This window comes from Molossus molossus, unplaced genomic scaffold (genome assembly GCF_014108415.1).
Source record: "Molossus molossus isolate mMolMol1 unplaced genomic scaffold, mMolMol1.p scaffold_m16_p_17, whole genome shotgun sequence".
Lineage (NCBI taxonomy): Eukaryota > Metazoa > Chordata > Mammalia > Chiroptera > Molossidae > Molossus > Molossus molossus.
The window spans coordinates 31,009,086-31,032,591 of record NW_023425352.1 but is presented as its reverse complement, the minus strand read 5'-3'; the positions used below and the strand labels follow the sequence as shown (position 1 = coordinate 31,032,591).

The 23,506-nt window shown below is 37.9% G+C and overlaps 1 protein-coding gene across 1 annotated transcript in view; it reads left to right on the top strand.

The window, feature by feature from the left end:
- Positions 1–472: 472 nt before the first annotated feature.
- The window catches only part of TNKS2 (tankyrase 2), a 61,326-nt gene continuing 38,292 nt past the window's right edge, over positions 473–23,506 (top strand). Inside the window, exons 1-9 of the mRNA XM_036264927.1 lie at positions 473–1,041; positions 9,248–9,472; positions 11,891–11,986; positions 13,263–13,299; positions 13,455–13,530; positions 13,913–14,007; positions 16,490–16,556; positions 19,820–20,006; positions 21,010–21,131. Of these exons, the coding sequence (XP_036120820.1) occupies positions 843–1,041; positions 9,248–9,472; positions 11,891–11,986; positions 13,263–13,299; positions 13,455–13,530; positions 13,913–14,007; positions 16,490–16,556; positions 19,820–20,006; positions 21,010–21,131 (1,104 nt within the window). The 5' untranslated portion in view covers positions 473–842. The remainder of the gene's footprint in view (positions 1,042–9,247; positions 9,473–11,890; positions 11,987–13,262; positions 13,300–13,454; positions 13,531–13,912; positions 14,008–16,489; positions 16,557–19,819; positions 20,007–21,009; positions 21,132–23,506) is intronic.

The window sequence follows — 23,506 nt, the reverse complement described above, 5'->3', positions numbered from 1 at the left end:
ATTTAGATCAAACTTGCATTGCTTTCCTAATTTCCTTTCAATGATCTCGGGGCAGAGCACCGAAACGCCCCATCAAGTGCAGAGTAAGGCATTTATTTCCGAGAAGTAGCTTACAAGACACAGCAAAATAACAGTTGTGGGGAAAAGGGAAGAGACGGTAAAGAAAACAGAAAAGAAAATCCCCCAGGAGAAAGGGGTTGTGAAAGCTGAAAAAAATGGAAAATTTCCACACTAAGGATTCCAAAATAATATGCAAGACCGGGGAGTGGGAGCGGTGGGGGGCTTTCAAGGGCTATTTTCGGTGTAATTGCAGTAAGGAAATTCAGCTGATAGTCACACTTTTGAAAAAAGGCAAAAATCAGAATCATTCCTCACTAGCAAAACCACAGCCAAGATGGCGGTGGGACGAAACCCCTCCTCCGCCCCCTGCCAGAGGCTCTCGCCTCACATTTCCCACAAACCCCTCCGCGAGGCCCCGCTCGCCGAAACCTGCCCGACAGTCTCCGACCACTGCGCACGCGCAGCACGTCGTCACGGGCCCCCAGGACTCCGCGGAGCTGGCAGGAGGGGCTTTCCCAGCTTCCGCCGCCGCGTCGCCTCGGGTCCCGAACGTCGGATTCGCGCTGCCTCCGCCGCCGCGGGGCAGTCGGGGGTCGCCAGGCCGAGCGAGGGGTGCGCGGCGGCGCGGCCATGGGACTGCGCCGATCCCGGTGACAACAGGGAGCCGAGCGGCCCGGGCCCTGAGCGCGTCTCCACCGGGGGGCCTCGCCCTCCTGCTCGCGGGGCCGGGGCTCCTACTGCCGTTGCTGGCGCTCCTGCTGGCGGCGGCGGCGGCGAGGATCATGTCGGGCCGCCGCTGCGCCGGCGGGGGCGCGGCCTGCGCGGGCGCGGCGGCGGAGGCAGTGGAGCCAGCCGCCCGCGAGCTGTTCGAGGCGTGCCGCAACGGGGACGTGGAGCGAGTCAAGAGGCTGGTGACGCCGGAGAAGGTGAACAGCCGCGACACGGCGGGCAGGAAATCCACCCCGCTCCACTTCGCCGCAGGTAACCCGGACGCCGCCGCCACGACTCGCGCCAGACCCCACCTGCGCACCCGGGCTCGCAGGCTGGAAACCAAACACATGGCTCCTCTGCCCCGGCCTTTCCCCGCTGGGACTCCGGTCCTGGTCCTCTCGTTCTCGTCCTTTGGGGACTTGAGATTGGGGTAGGGGCTGGGGAAAGCGTGCCGCACTCACTGAAAGTTTTTTTTTTTTTTTTGGCTTTGTTTTGTATCAACAATACTTGTATCAACTTCCGGTCTTGCTACCTTAGAAGGCCTCTGCACACAAGAAAGAGTAGGGGACATGGTAGACTTTGTAATCTGAAAAGCCAATTACCTCCAAAATCTGTCGTTCCTGCAAATTACGCTATAATTCTTACAATCCGTTGGGTTAAGGTGTTAAACACCTTTGTAAAATGCAAAGATGTAATTTAGAAGTAGCAGCTCAATTGGCCATTGACACTTTTGCGTTAATGGATTTGTCTAGGTAGTCATTAGCAAGTTTCTGGAGAGACTAGTACTAGAAATTGTCAAATTCGGGAGAACTGAGGTCTGATTTAGGCTGGATCTGGAATGGTGATCTCTGCCACACATACGCAAGTTGGGGTGGAAAGTAGTAGGATGAGAGGAAAGATTCTGGTACTTCAACTTGGATCTAGAGTTAAATTGGGTCTAACCTCGACTCATTGTGAGATTTATATCCTTTGGAGGACTTTTAATATTTACTAGGTTCACTTTATGATATAAGCATATTACATTTTATTGGAGAACTTAAAAGAACTAGAAATGAGGCACTCAGTTTATTTCTATAAATCATTTATACTTTTCACTTTGAGGAACGATCATGACTATCTTCATTCTTATAATTGAAAGTGGGAGTAGTACTTCTGATCTCTTCTAAAAATCCTGTTTTATTTTGTGTTACATGATTGCTTAAAACAATTTTTTATTGATTTTTAGAGATAAACATCAGTGTGTTGTTCCATTTATTTATGCATTCATTAGTTGATTTTTGTATGTGCCCTGACCCCAAATCAAACCTGCAACCTTGGCGTTTTTGGTGGATGCTCTAATCACCTGAGCTACCTGGCCAGGGCTAAACTAATTTTTTGGAAAAGCATAAGGATATCCTTTAAAGCACTCTATTCTTTTGGAGTAGGAATGATGTGCAGAGAAGAAGCATAAGTAAGATTTCCTTGTTCATCGACATTGCTTTTACGTTTTCTACCAACTGAGATTTGTTTGCTTTAACCTGTACTTGTTTTAAAATGTAAATATTATTAGGAGGTACACTTTCTTGATCAATTACAACTTTGTTGGGTTCCCAATGGGGAGCATTTAAAAGAGAGATTTGAGGGACTATTGGTGTGAGAGAAACAGCCTGAAGCAGTAGAAAGGGAAAAAAATAACTAAAGTCAAATCTCACCTGTTTCGCCATTTTGATGTTCAGTGCTGCTTTCCTCAGCCAATTTGGATTGACCATGTAGTCAGCATTTAAACAACTGATTTGACAAACTGAAGAAGCAACTGATATGTAATCCAAAGGGTAGTGTTACTTAGATTCTGTTCACTTGATCTGTGGGATAAAAATAACCAAGGAAGATCTTAGTTGCTACCTTTCAAGAATTTGATGTATTAATGAGTTCATATCTGAAAATAGTAATATTTAGAGGTTTAAGATCATGGGATTAGCTTCTTACTGATTTTGTTCCTCTCCCACCATCCCACCCTCAGTTCTGTCCCAAAATTTCAAAGTACTTTCTACATAGCTTTCATTGTGGTTTGTTCTGACTGAAATGGAAAACTTATGTAGGAACAAACCCATCCCTCACAATTTATCCATATTATCTGGTACAGGTTATAAGATTAAGAGTTTAAGGTAGAGCCCTGGCTGGTTTGGCTCAGTGGTTGGAGCGTCGGCCTGCGGTCCAGAGAGACCCAGGTTCAGTTCCCGCTAAGGGCATGTACTTCAGTTTCAGTTTGTCCCCTGCTCTGGTTGGGTCGTGCAGGTGGCAGTCACTCCATGTGTCCCTTTCACATCGATGTTTCTCTTCCTCCCACTCTAAATAAAAAAAAAAATGGAAAAATGGCCCTGGCCGGTTTGGCTCAGCGGTTAGAGCATCGGCCTGCGGTCCTGAGAGACCCGGGTTCGGTTCCCGCTAAGGGCGCGTACCTCGGTTGCAGTTTGTCCCCGGCCCTGGTCGGTTGTGCGGGTGGCAGCCACTCGATGTGTTCCTTTCACATCGATGTTTCTCTCTCTCTCTCTGTTCTTCTCTCTCCCTCCCACTCTGCCTGAACAAAAAATGGAAAAATGTCCTCGGGTGAGGATTAAAAAATAATAATAATAAAAAAATGGAAAAATGTCCTTGGGTGAGGATAAAAAATATATATATTTTTTTAAAAAGAATTTAAGGTATAAAAAGAGGGTAATAAAATAAAGATAGCTAATGGTCTACATTAAACCAGAGCTTTAAAGCCCTGCATTTAAAACCACGTATATAACTTCATAAGTTATATAAATGTCTAATCATATGTTTTACAAATAAAAATGATATAATATTGTATGTCACCTGTAATTGAAGAATAATTTTTTTATTTTAAAAAATTAAAAAAATTTTAAAGTTTCATAAAAATTATTTATAGGTTGCAAATGCCAGATCACAAAAAAAGAAACCTATTTTAATTAACCTATGTAAATTCAATCTAAATTATTAGGTTAATAAGAGACAACTTGTTTTCTTAATTTTTAAATAAATGCATCCAGCTGCATTTTCTCTTACTATATGGAGAATATGTTTCATATCTTTTGTGGATAGTGAGTTATTAGTCACGTTAATGTGCATCTAAACATGCCATTGGAAAGCTCAATGTAGGCAATAAGACTATATGTGTGTGTGTGTGTGTGTGTGTGTGTGTGTGTGTGTAGCTGCCTGACCAAGTGGTTTCTTCTATTTGTACATTATAGAGTAAGCTATGGATGAAAAAAATTTTAAGCCAGTTAAAGTTTGGAGGTTTTACTGGTGGCAGGGAGGGGCTTGTTTTTATCTTTTTGATGTCCAAGGGACAGGAGTGAGAGATCTGTGCAGACCAAGGAAAATGGATCATGATAGAAGAACACTTTAGGAAAAAAATGTGTATTTTCATCTAAAACATTTAGTTAAAAGAATAGCCAGTTACCATCCCCAAAGGAGTTGTTAATGAAAAAAGCATTCAACATAAACTGAAACTTTCTTCTATTAGGTATAATCTTCTAGATTACATTTCTTGTAAATAAGTATGCTTTAAGGAGTCTTTTTTTTTTTTTTTTAATCCTCACCCGAGGACACTTCCATTTTTTGTTCAGATAGAGCGGGAGGGAGAGAGAGGAAGAGAGAGAAAGAGAAACATCCATGTGAAGGGACGCATCGAGTGGTTGCCACCTGCACAACCAACCAGGGCCGGGGACAAACGGCAACCGAGGTACATGCCCTTAGCGGACACCGAACCCGGGTCTCTCTGTACCGCAGGCCGACGCTCCAACCACTGAGCCAAACCGGCCAGGGCAAGAAGTCATTTTTATGAGAAAAACTGTTTCCTCTTTAATCCTGCCACCACCAGCTTCCTTTTCCCTCTCCACCTCCCCACCCCATGCACACAGAGGATATGAATGAATTTTTTGTGACATGTCTCAAAACTTGTAGAGGCAAGTTGGTGGTAGGGAAGCTATAGCTTTAATTTTGCTAAAAGCAGAAGCAAATGCTTGACAGTGTAACCCCCTAGAAAGCCGCAAATTTCAGGATTGCTTCTCAACTTGTTTCTGAAAAATAAAGAAGAGAGACAGAAACTTTGGGAGAAAGACATCTTATTGTCCATCATAGCCAGAGAAAGAAATACATAGCATTCTCTAGAATCTTAGAACTGGGGTGGGGGATGGTAAGAATAGAATTCCATGGCTTGAGAGTTTTAAATATTTTGGGGGGTGTGCAGAGAGGTATTACTTAGTTGAGAAATGTGTAAAGTCAGACTCAGGGATTCAGATATAGAGATGGTGACAAGAGATGATTGATTGCCTTGGCCAGATTGGCTCAACGGTTACAGTGTTGGCCCACGGACCAGAGAGACCCAGGTTCGGTTCCCGCTAAGGACACATACCTCGGTTGCAGTTTGTCCTTGGCCCCGGTTGGGGTCGTGTGGGTGGCAACCAGTCTATGTGTCTTTCTGACATGGACATTACTCTTCCCTTCCCCCTCCTGCTCTATCTGAAGATAAATGCAAAAATTCCTCGGATGAGGATAAAAAAAAAAAGATGATTGATTGGTAGATATAAAAGAATGACAAGTTGGAAAAGAGCTTGCATTGTAGAGTTCTAGCTAAACAAAGTAACACTTGTTTTGTATTTGTAGTGTATTGTGTTACTGTTCTATATTTGTAGTATGCTACTAAGCCATGTACATTGGACCAGTCAGACTGAACCTCAGTTATTGTATTCAATTGTGTGAATTGCATATTAGGGCTCTTTTTACTACTACTACTACTATTCAGAGAATGGAAGTGGAATTAAAGCCTCTGGAATTTATTATACATGCAACAGATGAAAACTAGAGTTACTTATTCTAGAGATGAAAGAAGACTAAGATCCAGCAGTGCTACTGTCTTCATGTATGTGTAAGATAGTCCATTGGAAAAGTGAGTGGATATGACTTGTATGGCTTCAGCAGTCAAAACAAGTACTAGTAGATGGAAGGTTGCAAGGAGTCAGATTGCTTTTAACAATCTGTTTAGTTGTGGAATTGGCTGGATTGGCATCTTTCAGAGATGTTGTAGAAAGGATTTCTGCATAGAGAGGACAATTGTACCAAGTCAGAATCTGACTGGTATAAGAAAGTGGAATGGTTTCCCCCAACTAAAGATTTTAACAACTCAACTACCAAAGATACAATAGCTTTTGTACTTGCCATTTATACATATGCTTTCCCAAAACGGTGCTTTTAAAGATACCTAATAATGTTTCAATAGTATTTTATTCTTTTGTCTGTAGGCCAACATCATAATTATGGGAGATACACAAAATGTACCCACATTCCTTACCTGGTGCTAGAACTAGAGATTGTTTTTTCCAAGGGTTTTTTTTTTTTTTTTTTTTTTGCTGTGTGTGTGTTGATGGGGGGAGGTGAGTAAATCCTACATCAGTAGAAAACCCCAATATCAAATAGACACCAGTATATTTAAGAATTCAGAATCTTGCTCTAGCCGATTTGGCTCAGCAGTTAGAGCATCAGCCTGTGGACCAAAGGGTTGAGGGTTCAATTCCAGTCAAGGGCATGTATCTGGGTTGCAGGTTCAATCCCCAGCCTTGTTGGGGTCGCCCAGGAGGCAACCAATTAATGTCTCTCTCACATTGATGTTTCTCTCTGTCTCTCTCCCTCCTTCTCTTCCACTCTGTCTAAAAAATCAATAGGACTATATCCTCAGGTGAGGATAATAAAAATAAATAAATAAAAATCTAGCCCAGCTGGTATGGCTCAGTGGATTAAGTAAGTGCCATTCCATGGACTGATTCCCAGTTGGGGCACATGCCAGGGTTGCAGGCTTGATCCCCAGTAGGGGGCATGCAAGAGGCAGCCAATTGATGTTTCTCTCTCACATCATGTTTCTGTCTCTCTCTCACCCTTTACCTCTTTCTTAAAAAAAAAATCAGAATCTTTCTTAACTTGGTAGATCTCCCACTATATTATCAAGACTCAAGCTACAAGTTTTTCCTCCGTTCTAGCTGGACTTAGAGATAGGCAGTTGATTCATTAACAAGTAGTTTGGAGTACTTGTTTTAGTACTACCCCATTTAGATTGTCAGAATTTCATCACCCCAAAGGTCATGGCACCCTTTACCAAGTTCCTCCTAATCTAACCAGATAGTTTGTGTATCTGTCCCAAGCCGAATTGGGCAAAACCTTCTCCCTTATATTTCTCATTCTAAAGAAATATATGTGGGAAAAATACCTTTCTTGAATCTTTGCTAACTAAAGTTATCCATAAGTTTAAAATGACATCCTTCAGAAAAATCTGACAAAAGTCCTGTCTATATAAGTCAGAGCCTAAGACTGCTTGATTGTAATACAGCCCATCTCCCAGACTACGGGAGCCTTCTCTTTCATGGCACTTATCTGTTTCTGAACGTTTTCTACTGACAAAGCTGTACATGACACCAGCTTATCTTTAGATTGTCAAGATATGAGCCATTTCATATTGGACAGATATATAATCGATGGCCCATCTCATCTTTGTACTGTTTGTTTTTTTTTTTAATCCTCATCCGAGGACATTTTTCCATTTTTTGTACAGACAGAGTGGGAGGGAGAGAGAGGAAGAGAGAGAGAGGGAAACATCGATGTGAAAGGGACACATCGAGTGGCTGCCACCCGCACGACCAACCAGGGCCGGGGACAAACTGCAACCGAGGTACGTGCCCTTAGCGGGAACCGAACCCGGGTCTCTCCGGACTGCAGGCAGACGCTCTAACCGCTGAGCCAAACCGGCCAGGGCTCATCTTTGTACTGTTAAAAAAAAAAAAAAAAAAAAAGGTGGTGGCAGCTCTCAGTAAAATTTTCTGAGAGTTTAAGTTGGTTTCTCTGTAGTGACTTCCACTCACTGCTTGATAGCTTTTTGGAAGCCATGCAGATGAAAGGATATTTCCAGGATAGCAAAATATGATACTGTTAACAATAGTCATGGTTAGCAAGACAGTTCCTGGAACTGCTGAAACTGATAGTACTAGATAGTAATGAAACTTGACAAAAGCAAAAATGAATAGACTGCTTTTCTTAGTGGTCACAAACCATCAACTCCTTATTCCCTGTGAGGGTCATTTGCTTACTATTTCAACAAAGTATTAGACATGCACTAAGCAAATGTTTATTAAGTCCTATATGCTAGTCCTATATGCCTTGGCCAATGAACAGAAATGAACAGGAGACAATACCTGCCATTAAGTGACACAGTTTATTGATCAACAAATTTACTTTCCAAATATGCCTGCTTTGTTTCACTGTTAGTGCTTTATAGTAGACTCAATCTCAGTGTATCATTTCATTAGGATTTTCACACATAGACATTGAACAGTGTTTGAAGGTAACTGCTCTTCCATAATTATAAAATCAACCATAATATATCCTGAGCAGCGATGACTACTAACTTTTAGGCCTCTGATTCCTTTGTAAATAGATCCTTAGGATATGGAGATTGGCATTGACTTGAAGGATATGCCTGTTCATGTTCTACCTGGCCAGTGAGAACATGATCAAAATATACCCTGTAAAGCTATTTTTCCTTCAAGAAATTAGTACTTACCAGATGCTTTGAACAAATCTTGAGACAATAAGAATGGGGATTTCATCAGGGATTAGCCTTCAGAGTCTAGGAAACATCTTAAATCTAAAGGTTTTACCACACTCCTAACAGTGGAAGATCTAAAAATTTTAAATAGCTACGTACTCACCCCCTCTAATGTTCTTTTATGCCAAGAAGTGACTTCAAACATTCAACATTTCAGACGTTTTTCATCTACTCTCAGGATAGCAACATGACCTCTGCTCACATCTTATAGCCCTTACAATGTGACTTTAAAAACATGCTGATCTCTGCTGTCAGTCTCCAGACAGGTTTTAGACATCTTAATGGCTGAGGGATCATGTTGATATAAAATTATAGAAGTGGAAGTTATCTGTGTCTTGGACTGTTGGTAACTGTATAGATATAATCACTTCACCCTTTCTACCCAGCTTGAACTTCAATTTCAGTATTCAGTCATATGTGTCAGTATTGAGTTTATCTCTGTCTCATCAGTGAATTTTTTTTTTTTTATCCTCACCCAAGGACATTTTTCCATCTTTTGTTCAGGTAGAGTGGGAGGGAGAGAGAGGAACAGAGAGAGAGAGAGAAACATCGATGTGAAAGGAACACATTGAGTGGCTGCCACCCTCACGACCGACCAGGGCCGGGGACAAACTGCAACCGAGGTACATGCCCTTAGCGGGAACCGAACCCGGGTCTCTCAGGACCGCAGGCCGACGCTCTAATCGCTGAGCCAAACCAGCCAGGGCTGAATTTTTTAATTGTTGATTCTCTCTTATTATTTCCCATCCAGAAATATTGTAGCATGGCTTCTACTTGTTGATTCTAATTTGATGTATTTTTTATTTGGAGGACTTAAATACGGATTAATTTATTTTGTTTTAGGATTTGGACGGAAAGATGTAGTTGAATATTTGTTACAGAATGGTGCAAATGTCCAAGCACGTGATGATGGGGGCCTTATTCCTCTTCATAACGCATGCTCTTTTGGTCATGCTGAAGTAGTCAATCTCCTTTTGCGACATGGTGCAGACCCAAATGCTCGTGATAATTGGAATTACACTCCTCTTCATGAAGCTGCAATTAAAGGAAAGATTGATGTTTGCATCGGTAAGACTGTTTCTTTTCCAGAATTTACCGAAATAGTTTGTAACTATTCTGAATCTGAATTGACTTCATTTGTTAACGTGATCAAATTATGCCAGGCTGAATTAAAATACTTAAGAACATTTCATGATTTAAGCTAACCACTATTTACTAAATGTATGGTACTGGGCTTCAGTGTTTCAGAGAACAGAGAAAGAGTCCGGTTTTCTGGAAATGTGGATTCTCTTGGGAGATAGCACACACAAAGAACCAGATACAGTCATAGTAGAAGTGAACAGGAGTGTTAGAGGATAATGAGTGCAGTGAGTTGACTGGAGTCCAGTCATTCCTTCCTGAAGTCTTTCGAGGAAGTAGTAGGAGAAAGGTGGAAAAGGTAGGCAGGGATGTCTTTGTAAAGAACTTTGAATTCCAGGTTAAGGAGCTTGATATTGTTATGTAGGTTGTGTGGAATCATTAAAGACTTTTAAGGAGGGGAACAACAGTGTAATGAAAATAGTATATTTTAGAAGGAGTGATCTGGTAGGGGGCTGGTAGAATGGATGGCATCAGGGAGATTAGCTAGAACACTAGAGTAACACAGAAGAGAAATGATGAGGGCATGAACTAGGGTTATTGTAGGAGAATAGAAATGGTAGGGTAAGTAAAGAAACATTTGAAGGAAGAATCATCAATCATTTAGAATATTTTAACAAACGAGATAGAATTTGCCCGATGGATTGATCGTTAACAGAAAAGTATATGTGAGGAAGCCGTTAATTTGAGAGTTTTTGACTTTTGACTTTCGAGGAAGTAGTAGGAGTATTGACTCCTACTAGTCAGTATCTAGTATTGATTTTTCTGAGCCTAACATAGTGAGGGATTTTAGACTCGGCTACCTTAGTTCTATTTTCTGATGCAAATTGGAATTACTACAGTTGAAATTGGTACAGTTGAAATTCTTGAGGTAGATAGAAAGCCGATTCTGTGTACCAGGAAAAGTCCAGGGGCTTTGTGCTGGACTTATATTGTTCTCCGCTGCCCTCCAAACCACTATTTATACCAAAGTCACCAGCTTAGTTTAAATGAAGTAATTTATAAAGATATGAAATAGATTACATAAATAACCTCAGCCCAGGTCTCCTTTCCTATGTGTTATCTTACATTGCTACTGCCTTCTGCTCATACTCCTTTTCTAGTTCCTAAGACTCAGACATATAAATAACTAATTTTAATAATGTAGGGTTTTCCAAATATAATTATAGATCTGTACTATCCAATATGGTAGCTGAGGACTTCTAATATAGCTACTCAAAATTGATATCTACTCTAAGGGGAAAATATACCAGATTTCAAAGACAATATGAAAAAAAAAGGAATGTAAAGTATCTCAATTTTATATTGATTACAGTATAAATGTAAATATTGAAATGACTATTTTGGGTTAACTAAAATGTGTTAAAATTAATTTATCCTGTTTCTTTTTATTAATGTGGCTACTAGAAAATTTGTGAATTCCATATGTGACTCACGTTAATGCCTCACATTTTACTTCCAGGAATAGAGTAGAATGAACATTTGCCTGTCTTTCCCTAGCTCCTTATTTATTGAGTATGGTATAATATCTTCATATAACAAATAATAATACAGAGTATAGCACAGGTCTTTTCTTTTTGTGTTCTTTGGGTTATATAATCTAGCAGTTTTGATTTGGGGTTTGTTAACCCTACAGAGAATATTTTTCTTTCTTTTTAAAGAATTTGTCCGTGTGATTTTTTTTTTTTTTTAATAACCACGGATCCCTGTTCCTGGGTTATCCAAAAGGTTTAGAAATTTCATTTCTGTTATGATAGAACAATCTTTCTAACCTAGTCGGCATTCATTTGGAATGAGAAGATAAACTTTCAAGAAGAGTTGCCTTTTATTTTCATACACTCTTATGGTCCATGGCCGCTTGTCTAGCAGAGGAAAATCTGACTGAGCTTAGGGGACATTTATTTAATGTGTATAATATATTAAGTAATAAAATGTTTTATATATTCTTATCTTTAAAATACAACATTTACCATATTATCAGGTTGTGAAAGATCTTTAAATAACCTGGAGACATCTGGACTGACCAGAATTTATTATTTATTACTTTTTTTTATTGATTGATTTTTTTTTTAAGAGAGAGAGAGGGAGGGAGAGGGAGAGAGAAACATCGATGAGAGAGAACATTGACCACCTCCTTCATGCCCACCCCCCTCCCCTCGCCGGGATTTGGCCCACAACCTGGGCATGTGCCCTGACCAGGAATCAAACCAGCAGCCTCTTGGTGTATGGGTTGATGCTCAACCACTAAGCCACACTGGCCGGGCTGAACCAGAATTTCTGAGAAAATGATTTACTAAATCAAATTGTCATGATTACTATCTTGAAAAAAGAAGTATTGCTATTTTGCAGTGCTCTTACAGCATGGAGCTGAGCCAACCATCCGAAACACAGATGGAAGGACAGCATTGGATTTAGCAGACCCGTCTGCCAAAGCAGTGCTGACTGGTAAGTTTGCGTGCTCTCTCTGGGTATTCCAGGAAGAATGTAAAGAATGACTTTGCTAGGTAGACCACAGCTTCCTGTGGTTAATGACTTCAACTAGATTTTTTAAATAGTGTCAGTTCAGTTTTGGGGTGGGGGGGTTAACTCTAGACAGTTGGCATTTGATTCTTATCTAAGAAAGGTAAAGTTTTTTTTTTCTTTTTAAAATTAGTGTTTCTCCTTCCCTATTCCATGCTATTCCCTTCTTTTATTTCTTTGAAAAAAATCTTGAGGTTCAAATGAAATCGTGCACTAGTATCCAGTATGCACTTCATATTGTGGGCAGCATTTTGGATTTTATTTCATCAAATCAGTAAGCATTACCTATTTTGTTAAATTATGTTTATTTAGATTGTATTAATTTTAAAGGCTTTTTTAGTATTTCTTATAAAAGCTATAGGCATAAAGAGTTTATATTTAACCCTGTTTGTATTTGTATATACAGTTGTCCCATGGTATCTGCAGGGTACTGAGTCCAGGTCCCCCTTCCCCCAGATACAGATATCTATGGATGTTCAAGTTCTTTAAGAAGGCGCAAATCAATGCATACAGTCGGCTCTCCAAATTCATAGATTCCCAATCATGGATTGAAAATACAATTTTCAGTCTGAGGTTGGTTGAATTTATGGATGCAAAACCTGCAGATAAGAAAGACCAACATTTAAAATAGCATTGTAATAAAAACAATTTCAGTGTTGAAAATCTTTTGGATTCGCAAGAATGTTAATGATTATATTCAGTTGGTGATGCTATAGGTTATCTTGTCATTTCTAAATGTTGGTATATTAGATTTTGTTTGTGTTGCTTTTCAGTGAAGTTCTAGATGTATTTTGTGTGTTAAGCAAATAACATACTGGTTTTCGATAATTTAGGGAGGAAAAAAAAAGGTTCACCCATAACCCCCCACCTAAGACAAACTTTGTTAAAATTTTGGTATACTTCTTTCTTGGCTTTCCTTTTTCTGTGCATGTTGTTTTCATATAATTACAGCCACACTTCATTATATAACATTGAATAATTTTTGTTACTTTTATAACAAAATATTTTATGTTCTTGATATAAATACTTTTAAAACTGTACAATAGCCTATTGATTAATTATTTTCCATTTATTGGGAACTATTTCCAAATTTATATACTTTAAATATAATTCAGTGAGCATCTTTATACATAAAACTGTTAATACTTTTGTAATTGAATTTTTAAAATTTCCAGTTTTGTTGTTTTTTCCTAATTCACAGGTGAATATAAGAAAGATGAACTCTTGGAAAGTGCCAGGTATGTTATAAACATGTACCATGAAATATTCACCATTCAAATATTTTTTTTTTTGCCATACAAACTATAAAATTTTTAAAATGTTCACATAAATGTCTTCAGATAGGATATGATAAAGAATAGAAATTGCTAATGAATTTTTTTGTGTGTGTTAGGAGTGGCAATGAGGAAAAAATGATGGCTCTACTCACACCCTTAAATGTCAACTGCCATGCAAGTGACGGTAGAAAGGTATTTCCTTTTGCAACTAAGTTTGTGTTCATCTAGTAACATGAAAATGCATTTATCTTACTATAAATGAAAACATTTGATGAGAATGCTGATATATTCTTTTAAGCAGTAGTTTGGATTAATTCTTAAACTTAGTAAAATATTATTGATAATAAACAATTGTTTGTTTCCTGTTTGCAATAATGAACTTATAAACTTTTATACTATACCTTTAGTATATATGTTGGATTTTTTTACAAAACCAGATTGATGACTATTTATTTAGATAATAAAATTATAAAGCTTTTTCCTGGATTTTTTGTTTTATATTTGGATTTTTAGCTTTTCACATGTTTTTTAGCCAGTATTTGAATTTCATTAATTTTTCTTATTAATATTTCAGTCAACTCCATTGCATTTGGCTGCAGGATACAATAGAGTAAAGATTGTACAGCTATTATTGCAACATGGTGCTGATGTCCATGCTAAAGATAAAGGGTAAGTATTTGAACAAAAATTGGAATTCTTAAATGTTACTAACCTTATAATAATTTCTGTGACCTTATAAAAATAATGTGTTTTACTAAACAATATAAACATTTATTGAGCTTTTATAATATGCAGCTTGCTCTGAGGACACAAGGAATTATAAAACATTAAGGCAACCACTCTTAAGGCTTACACTACACTGTAGGAGGAGGCATGAAAAGATCCCTAATAAGACAATTTCTCTACTAAGTGTGAGGTGATAAAGAGGCATACTTCTGTAGGAGTTCACAGGCGGGAACTCTCAGTAATGGCTATAGCAACTGGGAAAATTTTTCAAGAGGAAATGGTACTTGACCTGGACTCAATTCAAGAAAGAGAGTTTAGCCCTGGCCAGTTTGGCTCAGCGGTTAGAGCGTCGGCCTGCGGTCCGGAGAGACCTGGGTTCGGTTCCCACTAAGGGCACGTACTTCGGTTGCAGTTTGTCCCCGGCCCTGGTTGGTCCTGCGGGTGGCAGCCACTCGATGTGTCCCTTCACGTCGATGTTTCTCTCTCTCTCTCCCTTCGTCTCTCTCCCTCCCACTCTATCTGTACAAAAAATGGAAAAATATCCTCGGGTGAGGATAAAAAAAAAATAAAAATAAAAAAAGAAAGAGAGTTTAGGAATCATCACTCTGTGCAAGAGAATTGGTGTGAGAAGAGGTGCTAAAACAGATACTACAGCATATTTAGGAAACAGTGACAAGACCAGCTTGGCTGAAGCAGATGATTCATATAGAGAAATTAAGGTTAGGGTTTGAGAAATAGGTAAGAACTAGGTTTTAGAGGACTTGATATTTTACCCTAAAGAATTCAAACTTCATTCTGTGAGCTACATTAGCCACTGAAGGATCTTAAGCAAGGAGAATGATTATTTTAAAGGAAGAATTTTAGGAGGTGCATTCTGGCAGCAATGTTTAGGGTAGATTGAAGAGGGAAACTAGAAGCAAAAGGAGCAGTTAAAGTGGGTATTGCAGGAATTGGGACATAATGAAGATATGTAGTAGTGGTGGCAGAGGAAATAAAAGAAGACACAATGCAAGGGATACCACAGTGTGAGAATGGATAAGATTTGTTGATGAATGTCTGAATGTAATGAAAGAAAGAGAAATAGATAACTACATTTCAAATTTTGATGCCAAATGAGTGAGATCCAATGATGCACATACTAAAATCTAGGAGGGAAAATTATTTTAGGGGAAAACATTGAATTTACTTTTAGAATTCTTGGTTTTATGAGATGATGATGGGAACTCAGGTGCAGGTAGCTAGTAGATAATTGGAAATGAAATTAGTGCTCAGGTAAGTAAGAAATTAATTATATAACCAAAAATGGTAAGGAAAGTCATGATCCTTTAAAGAGAGAATAGCTAGAACTAAAGGCTAAGTCATAGGTGGCCATTATTCACCAGAGGCTGTTGTGATGATGTCTGTAGTAATTAATTGTGAGTAATCCCCATGAAGGGGCAGCTTCAGGATATGTTAAAATTTTAAGGTTCCACTATACCTTTTTTTTGTTTGTTTGGGGTTTTTTTGTTGTCGTCGTTAATCCTCACCCAAGGATATTTTTTCCATTGATTTTTTTTTTTTTCCCCTTGAAAGAGACATTGATGTGAGAGAGACACATCAATTGCTTGCCTCTCACTTGTGTCCTAACCAGGCTGGGGCTCAAACCTGCAACCTAGATACGTGCCCTGGACTGGGAATTGAGCCCGCAGCCCTTTGGTGTGCAGGCTGACTCTCTAACCACTTAGTCACACTGGCCAGGACCTGATGTACCTTCTTATTTAGAAAATTCTTCCATTGCCATCATGAAGGAATTGGGTTTTAGTTGCATAAAGGAATGAAGCAATTTTTACTGTACACAATCTCAAAAGAATTTCAGAGAAGAGTCAGTGTTTGAGCTCTGAGTTTGTAAAAGATGTATAGAAGTAAGCCAGGAGGGAGGGAAATCCATCTTACACCCAGGGGATAGTTCTGTGTAGAGGCATTGGGGGAACTGCAGGTGGTTTGGTATACCGTTATTGAAGGGTAAGGCTAGAGAGGGTCAGATCATCATATGCCAGGCTCGCATTTTGAACCAACTGTTGAAAGCAAGGAAGAACCAATGAAGGACGTTAAAACAAGGAGTAACCACATCAGATAACCTTTTGAGAAAAAATTTGAAGTACAGATTAAAATGGGGGTTATTTCATTAATACAGTGAGAAATAGGAAAGGCCCAAACCAAGACAATGGCAGTGCAGTGGAGGGAAGAATGATGGATTTGAAAGAAACTTAGGAGTTAGAATTGCTAGGACTTAGGGTTCAAATAGATGTTACTAAATTTTATAGATTTTTATTAGAAGGTCACATAAGCCATTTGCTATTAAATCTGACTGAAAATTTAAATAAATTAAATAAACTAAGCCTAAGGAATCTGTAATAACAGTCTTTTCCCCCTTCTCATATTGTAGTGATCTGGTGCCCTTACACAATGCCTGTTCTTATGGTCATTATGAAGTAACTGAACTTCTGGTCAAGGTTAGTTCTGTTGTACTTTTCTTATAATTATATAAGTAATTTTAAATACATAGGTTATCTGGTTTTTTTATGTGTTTTTGGTGCATGGTGGATATAGGAGTATTTATAATTATTATAAAATGTAAAAGATTGATAAGTCAGCATCTGACTGCTTGAATTTTTAAGATTCTATAACATTTCAAATATACAGTAGCACTAATACCTTACAAATAGCAAATTAAGTGATTCTATAATTTATGGCTAAAGTGAAACTCTTCAAAATATCAGAGAGTAAGTTTTAGTGAATTGTGTATCATTAAAACCACCAGTTACATTTACAAGACTTGCCCAGTTGTACTTTGAGTTGGAACGGCCTCACTTGGTAATTACTTCTTCCAATATGCTGGATGGCTGTTGTTTAACAAGCAAGTTCCTGGGACTGGCAAGAAATTGCTTATTTTGCTCCTTGTTGGATGAGAATAAAAGATATATATTCTTTTTAGAGTGGATCCCAGGATGTTACTCACACCCAAATTTTTTTTGTCCCCTAGTCTCTATATATGTATTTGACCAGTCTCTTCAGGCTTCTCTTACCGTGCACTCGTTTGCCCCTTGAATACATTTCCTTATTCTATCAGCAGTTGTTACAGGAAAGGAAAGAAGACATTTGTTTCCAATGCCTCTGTGCTTCCTTTGGGGCATGTGCTATCACGGAATACATTTTCCTACAGAAGCAACTTTATCATAATGATTAGATACTCTAGTCCATAAGCCTTTTTAAATTTACAGTGTGGCTACAATATTATACATTCATAGCAGTAATGCTTTTGCTTATTGTAAAACTGAATCTTGAATTCAGAATATTTGGCGTGTTATGAATGAGAGTGAAACATCGGACGGATTACAGTGGGACTTTTACAGACAACTCTGGTGTTTTTCTAAGATGTAGTGTTTACTAAATAAGAGTGGAGTCTGACTAGAGGTTATACATATAGAGGAGGTTAAAAGAGGTGAGGGAGCAAACAGTTACTAGAGTAATCAAGTTCAGGACAGTCAGGAGAAAGCAAGTAGGTAGAGACGGGGAATACAGGCAGAAGTCCTGGGCAACACTGAGTCAGTAGGCAACCCTTGCTAAAGAGTCTGGGTAGCACATGCTGGCATTTAATGGCAAACATGCAGTGACTGCTTGAAAAGTTAACATAATTTTGTGCCAGAAGTAGAAGTATAGGGTCAGGAGCAAATGTAATAACAAACGCATTGTACTTACACAAACCAATTGAGAATCTATCGTTATTCTAGGCTCTTGATATTTTTAGGTGAATTTTTTAAAGTGAAGTATATTTAGTTGAGGGCCGGCCACTAGGGTGATAGGAAGTCTAGAAATCATCTAGAAAGAAGGATGAGTGAAGAAGCTTAAGGTGTTTAGATTGGTAAAGAAAAACATAAAAGTTGCCTTCAAATATTGCAAAGAAGAATATTGTTCTTTTTTGCTCCAAAGAAGACCAATAGATCAAAGTTAAAAGTATGTATTTAACTTAATGTTAAAGAGAACTTTCTAACAGGAGTTATCTAGTTAAGTATAAAAAGTTATGTCAGTTGAGAATTAGTTTCCAATCATTGAAAGTACTAGAAGTAGCTGGCTCACCATCTTTAGGTATCTGTGGAAGGAATTTTGTGTTTGATGGTTAAACTAGAATGACTTTTGTGATCTATCCAACTCTAATACTTGGAAATGGCTAAATTAAAAAGACTGACAGTACCAAGTATTAGCAAGTCAGGGAGCACTGGAACTCAAACATTGCAAGTTTTGGCAGTTTTAATAAAACTAAACATATCTTCCATATGACCCAGCAATTCTATTCCTAGGGGTATATGCAAAAGAAATGACAGCATATGTCCATAAAGAGATATGTACATGAATGTTCATAACAGCTTATTCATAATAGTAAAAAACTGGAAATAGTCCCAATGCCCATCGACAGGATGATGGATAAGTAAATTATGTTGTATCTTGTTACAATGAAATGCTGCTACTCAGCAATAAAAATGAATTATTGATACAACAGTGTGAATGAATCTCAGAAACATTGTGTGAAAAGAGCTAGACACAAGGTACATACTGAGTTATTCTGTTTTTAAGAAATTCAAGGACAGGTAAATCTAATATATGGTGCTAACAGTCAGAATGGGGGCAGGAGTTATCCATAGAAGGAGCATGAGGGAACATTTTGGGGTAATAAAAGTATCTTATATCTTGAATTGGGTGATGATATCACAATAGGTACATTTCTCAAAATACATCAAACTGCATTAGTCCCCTTGCCCCCCACCCCATCTACAGTTTCATTTTCTGCAGTTTCAGTTACCTGCAGTCAGCTGTGGTCTGAAAATATTTTAAATGGAAAATTCCAGTAATAAACAATTTATACATTTTAAATTGCATGCCATTCTGAGTAATGTGATGAAATTTCATGTTGTCCCACTTAGGACATAAATCCAGCATATCCCCACTATATATGCTACCCACCCATTAGTCATTTAATAGCTATGTCTGTTATCAGATCAGCTATCCTGGTGTTGCACTGCTTCTATTTAAGTAATCCTTATTTTACTTAATAATGGCCTCAAAAAGCAAGAGTAGTGATATTGGCAATTCAGGTATGCCAAACAGAAGCCGTAAAGTGTTTTGTTTTAAGTGAAAAGGTGACTGCAGTACAATAGGATATTTTGAGAGAGATTTGCATAACTTTCATTACAGTATATTGTTATAATGGTTCTGTTTTATTGTTGTTAATCTCTTGCTGTATCTAATTCATAAATTAAATTTTATCATAGATATGTATGTATAGGAAAAGTTATATAGGATTTGGTGCTGTCCATGGTTTTAGGTATCCACTGGTGGTATTGGAACATATCATCCATGGATAAGGAGGATCTACTGTCTGTACTTAAGAACTGTGCACTTTACCATATGTAAATCATACTTCAAGAGAAAAAATTAGTTTTTGGAAAAGATGCATGTTAAATCTAAAGCTTTATTCGTCGCTGTTTTTAATAATATAAGAGTTAAATAGGCCTTTGTTGGTAGGCTTAGCAACCAACTACTGTTTCTTCCATGACGGGGAAATGTATTCTTTTTCTGAAATAATTGATTTAAAAAATTGAACTTTGGGAACATAACCTGTTTAAGCTCTCATAATGTTAAATTACAGTCTACTAATAACTCTAAATTTTTTTAAAAATAGAACACTAAATATATGCTGTCTCCCCTGTCCACCCCACAGCATGGTGCCTGTGTAAATGCAATGGACTTGTGGCAATTCACTCCTCTTCATGAGGCAGCTTCTAAGAACAGGGTTGAAGTGTGCTCTCTTCTCCTAAGTTATGGTGCAGATCCAACATTACTGAATTGTCACAATAAAAGTGCTATAGACTTGGCTCCTACACCACAGTTAAAAGAAAGATTAGCATGTGAGTATAAAATGATGAGTGTTTGGCTAATATTATGATATCAATATACTAAAAATTATTTCTTTCTTGTTTGTTTCTAGAAATTTTTAAATAATAGAATATTTTCCTTAGCCATGGCTATCTGTTGTTCAGATTAGCATATTTAGTCATTTGGAAGTTTTTTTTAAATCGGGTTAAATGCTTTTTATATGTATTAGTCTTATAGGTTGTATGCTTTTGAAAAGAATTTGGGTTTTGTTCCTGTCTTTGATGTGACTTTCTAGGGAAACTGCCATAAAGTTAAAGTGTTATTTGTAGGGTTGCCATCTTGTAAACATAGTTCCTAGATTTTACCGTCTAATATTCTTTGGTACCTGGGCAGTTCTCTGGTTTTCCATGTATAGCTGAGTAGACGTAGTAAGAAATAGCCACCTAGTTCAGATACAGTTTGCTATACATAATTAGGAAATATATATTTTGGAATAGTAAAGGACAGTGGATGGTTTCACAAATCTGAGGAATAAAAGAGGGGAACCTTGAGAAAAGACTCACTTTCATTTGTTCATCAGTAGGTGCCTCTTGGAAATACTCAACTTGTCTAGTCCCCAGTTCTCTGATGTGTAAGCCAAGCCATCTGCTACTGTTATAATGTTAGTGTAGGAACTGTGATCGCCCTCTGTTTTATTTCTTTACGAGAAGAGTTCTGTGCTTTGAAAAATTCTCAGAACTCTCTGATCTGGGAATATATTGCAGTACTTCAGATAACCAAAATAGACTGAGTTGGCTGACCATAGGGTAAATTCATGTATGCAGTTGGAGATTAATTAGGTCATAACTGAGGGGAACTGGAATACCACCGTCTCCCTTTTCAGGGGCTATATTTGGAGAATATCTTTAGACTCTCAATTTGTCTGTTTGGTAGATAATTTTAAAAATAATTTTAAGAAAAATACTGTCTTTTACTAGGTAAGTCCTATCACTTTGATAATGCTCATACAGATTTATATACCTTTTCTTCATCTAGATGAATTTAAAGGCCACTCTTTGCTGCAGGCTGCACGGGAAGCTGATGTTACACGAATCAAAAAACATCTCTCTCTGGAAATGGTGAATTTTAAGCATCCTCAAACGCATGAAACAGCATTGGTAATGTTTCAGATTTAAGTTTTTATAATAACCAAAAGCATGCAAAACCTAATCATATGCCCTACTTCTGATGATGATACAGGGTAATACCATAATGTCCCACTTTTGTAATATCATTGTTTTAAATTCCATGCTTTTAAAAATTAATACCTGTACATATATAAAGAAAAAATTTCAAACAATACAGAAAATAGACATCCCCACCCCTGCAAAAGGCAATGCTATTATTCATTTGAGTATCCTTCCAGAAAAACGTTTTATTTATGTACTGGCATGTATTATGTGTAACTTTTTTATTATGAATGGTACATATAATTTGCTTTACGTTTTAATTTTTTTCTTTATTGATTTTAGAGAGAGAGGAAGGGAAAGGGAGAGAGAGTTAGAAACATCAGTGAATAAGAACATCAATTGGCCGCCTCGTGCATGCCCCCACTGTGGATTTGGCCCACAACCTGGGCATGTGCACTGACCAGGAATTGAACTGACGACCTCTTGGTGCATGGGTCAATGCTCAGCCAGTGAGCCACACTGGCTGGGCCATATAATTTGCTTTTCTGTTATAAAAATTACAATTGTTTATGTTTGAAAATTTGAACATAATGAAAAAGAGAATAATTCTACCACCAAGGTAAAAATTACTTGGTTTTTCTTCTAGTATTGTAATTTGTTTCAAAATTGGATCTACAGTATTTTTTTCTCACCTGAAGATATGCTTTTTATTGGTTTTAGACAGAGGAAGGTAGGGGGAGAGAGAGAAAGAGAAAGATCAATCAGTTGCCTCCCATACATGCCCAGACACCAGAAATTAGACCCACACCCCGGGTATGTACCCTGATTGGGAATTGACCCTGCCACATTTCGGTGCATGGGATAAAGTTCCTAACAACTAAGCCACACTGACCAGAGAAAAATTAAATCTAAAGTCTATGTATTTCCCCTCTATACTGTGTGAATAAAGTGTGCAAGTAGAGGATACTTCCCTGATAGAGGTAATAACCACTCTGTGGAACTGTAACAAAGTAAATGAGAACCAGGTACTTTGTGGGAAAGCAGTCAGAAAAGATAGAAGCTAGCAAGGGTAAGTGATGGAAGAGAGGAAGGGGAATGGCGTAATCAGAGACTACCTTAGAAATAGAAATTTAAAAGGAACCAAGTCCTGGTGTATGAATTGCAGAATGTGCTTTGGGTGAGGGAAGATGATAAATTAATCTGCTGAGGGGCAAATTTATCTGATAGTAGCCTTACTTACCTAATATCCTTTATGGTTAATTTTCTTCCTTATGCTGTGATGTAAACTAAATGAAGGTTATGTAGAAACCAATCTATAAAACATTTCAGGCCTTTTTGCTATTTAACTTATAAAAAATATCCAAATAAAACAATAGCAAAGGTGCAGACTAATTAGAAATGATAGTGCAAAATTAAAATTGTAACAGCATTAAGATGGTACAGAGAAATTTGGAAAGCTTGACATGGAAAATTTTCTGGTCTGAAGAGCTAATACCACATGTTGTTTTTCCCCTAAATGTTCTGCTGTTAAACACTTTATTTTGTTACTAACCTTAAAACATACTAGGAGTTAAGTATTGCATAATTGTGGTCCAGGGGCACTGTCTTCCAGCTTTCCAGAGATTACAGGCCCTGTCCCATGATGGGGCAGAGGAGTAGGGGAGCAATTTGAAGTAACTGTATCAAAATTCTTGGAAATAAACTATTTTCATTCTCTTCACTATCCTGATAGATGTCCTGGGGTGATTACTTGTAACATATCTAAGGAGTTTATGTTCACCAATTAGAAATGGTTTTATTGAGAGCAAAGGAATGATTTTTGTAACAACAGCAGCATCAAAGAATGAATCTGAAACAAATGAAGATGAGATAAGCTTTATAATTTACAGGTCAAAATCAGAGAACTAATTTTATGTGTACTATGTATTTAGATATATAAAACAACTTAGCTTAACAATTATCTAGAACTTTTATTCCATGAATTTTCAGGTTTCAATTTTATCTTAACATATATATACGTTGATTTAGTCATTTACTCATTTAGACATTTATTGAACACCTGTTGCGTATGAGTGTCGTCCTGGATGTTGGGGATGCAAAGATTTGGGACATGGCCCCATCAAGTACTTATTAGGTTTATAACTAGTGAAACTCTATCTCCTGTCTCCCTTTCTTCTTGATATATCATACATGTAGATGCTGCTGCCGCATCCAACTTAAAGCGTATCATTTTCTACCACTGATTTTTGCCAAACAGCTAATCCAAGCTCCTTATTCTGCTGGAGTAACTGGTTGAAAGAGAAACAAATACTACTAATCTTGCCAGCTATTCCATCAGTGCTGTTACCAAGCAGAATCCAGAG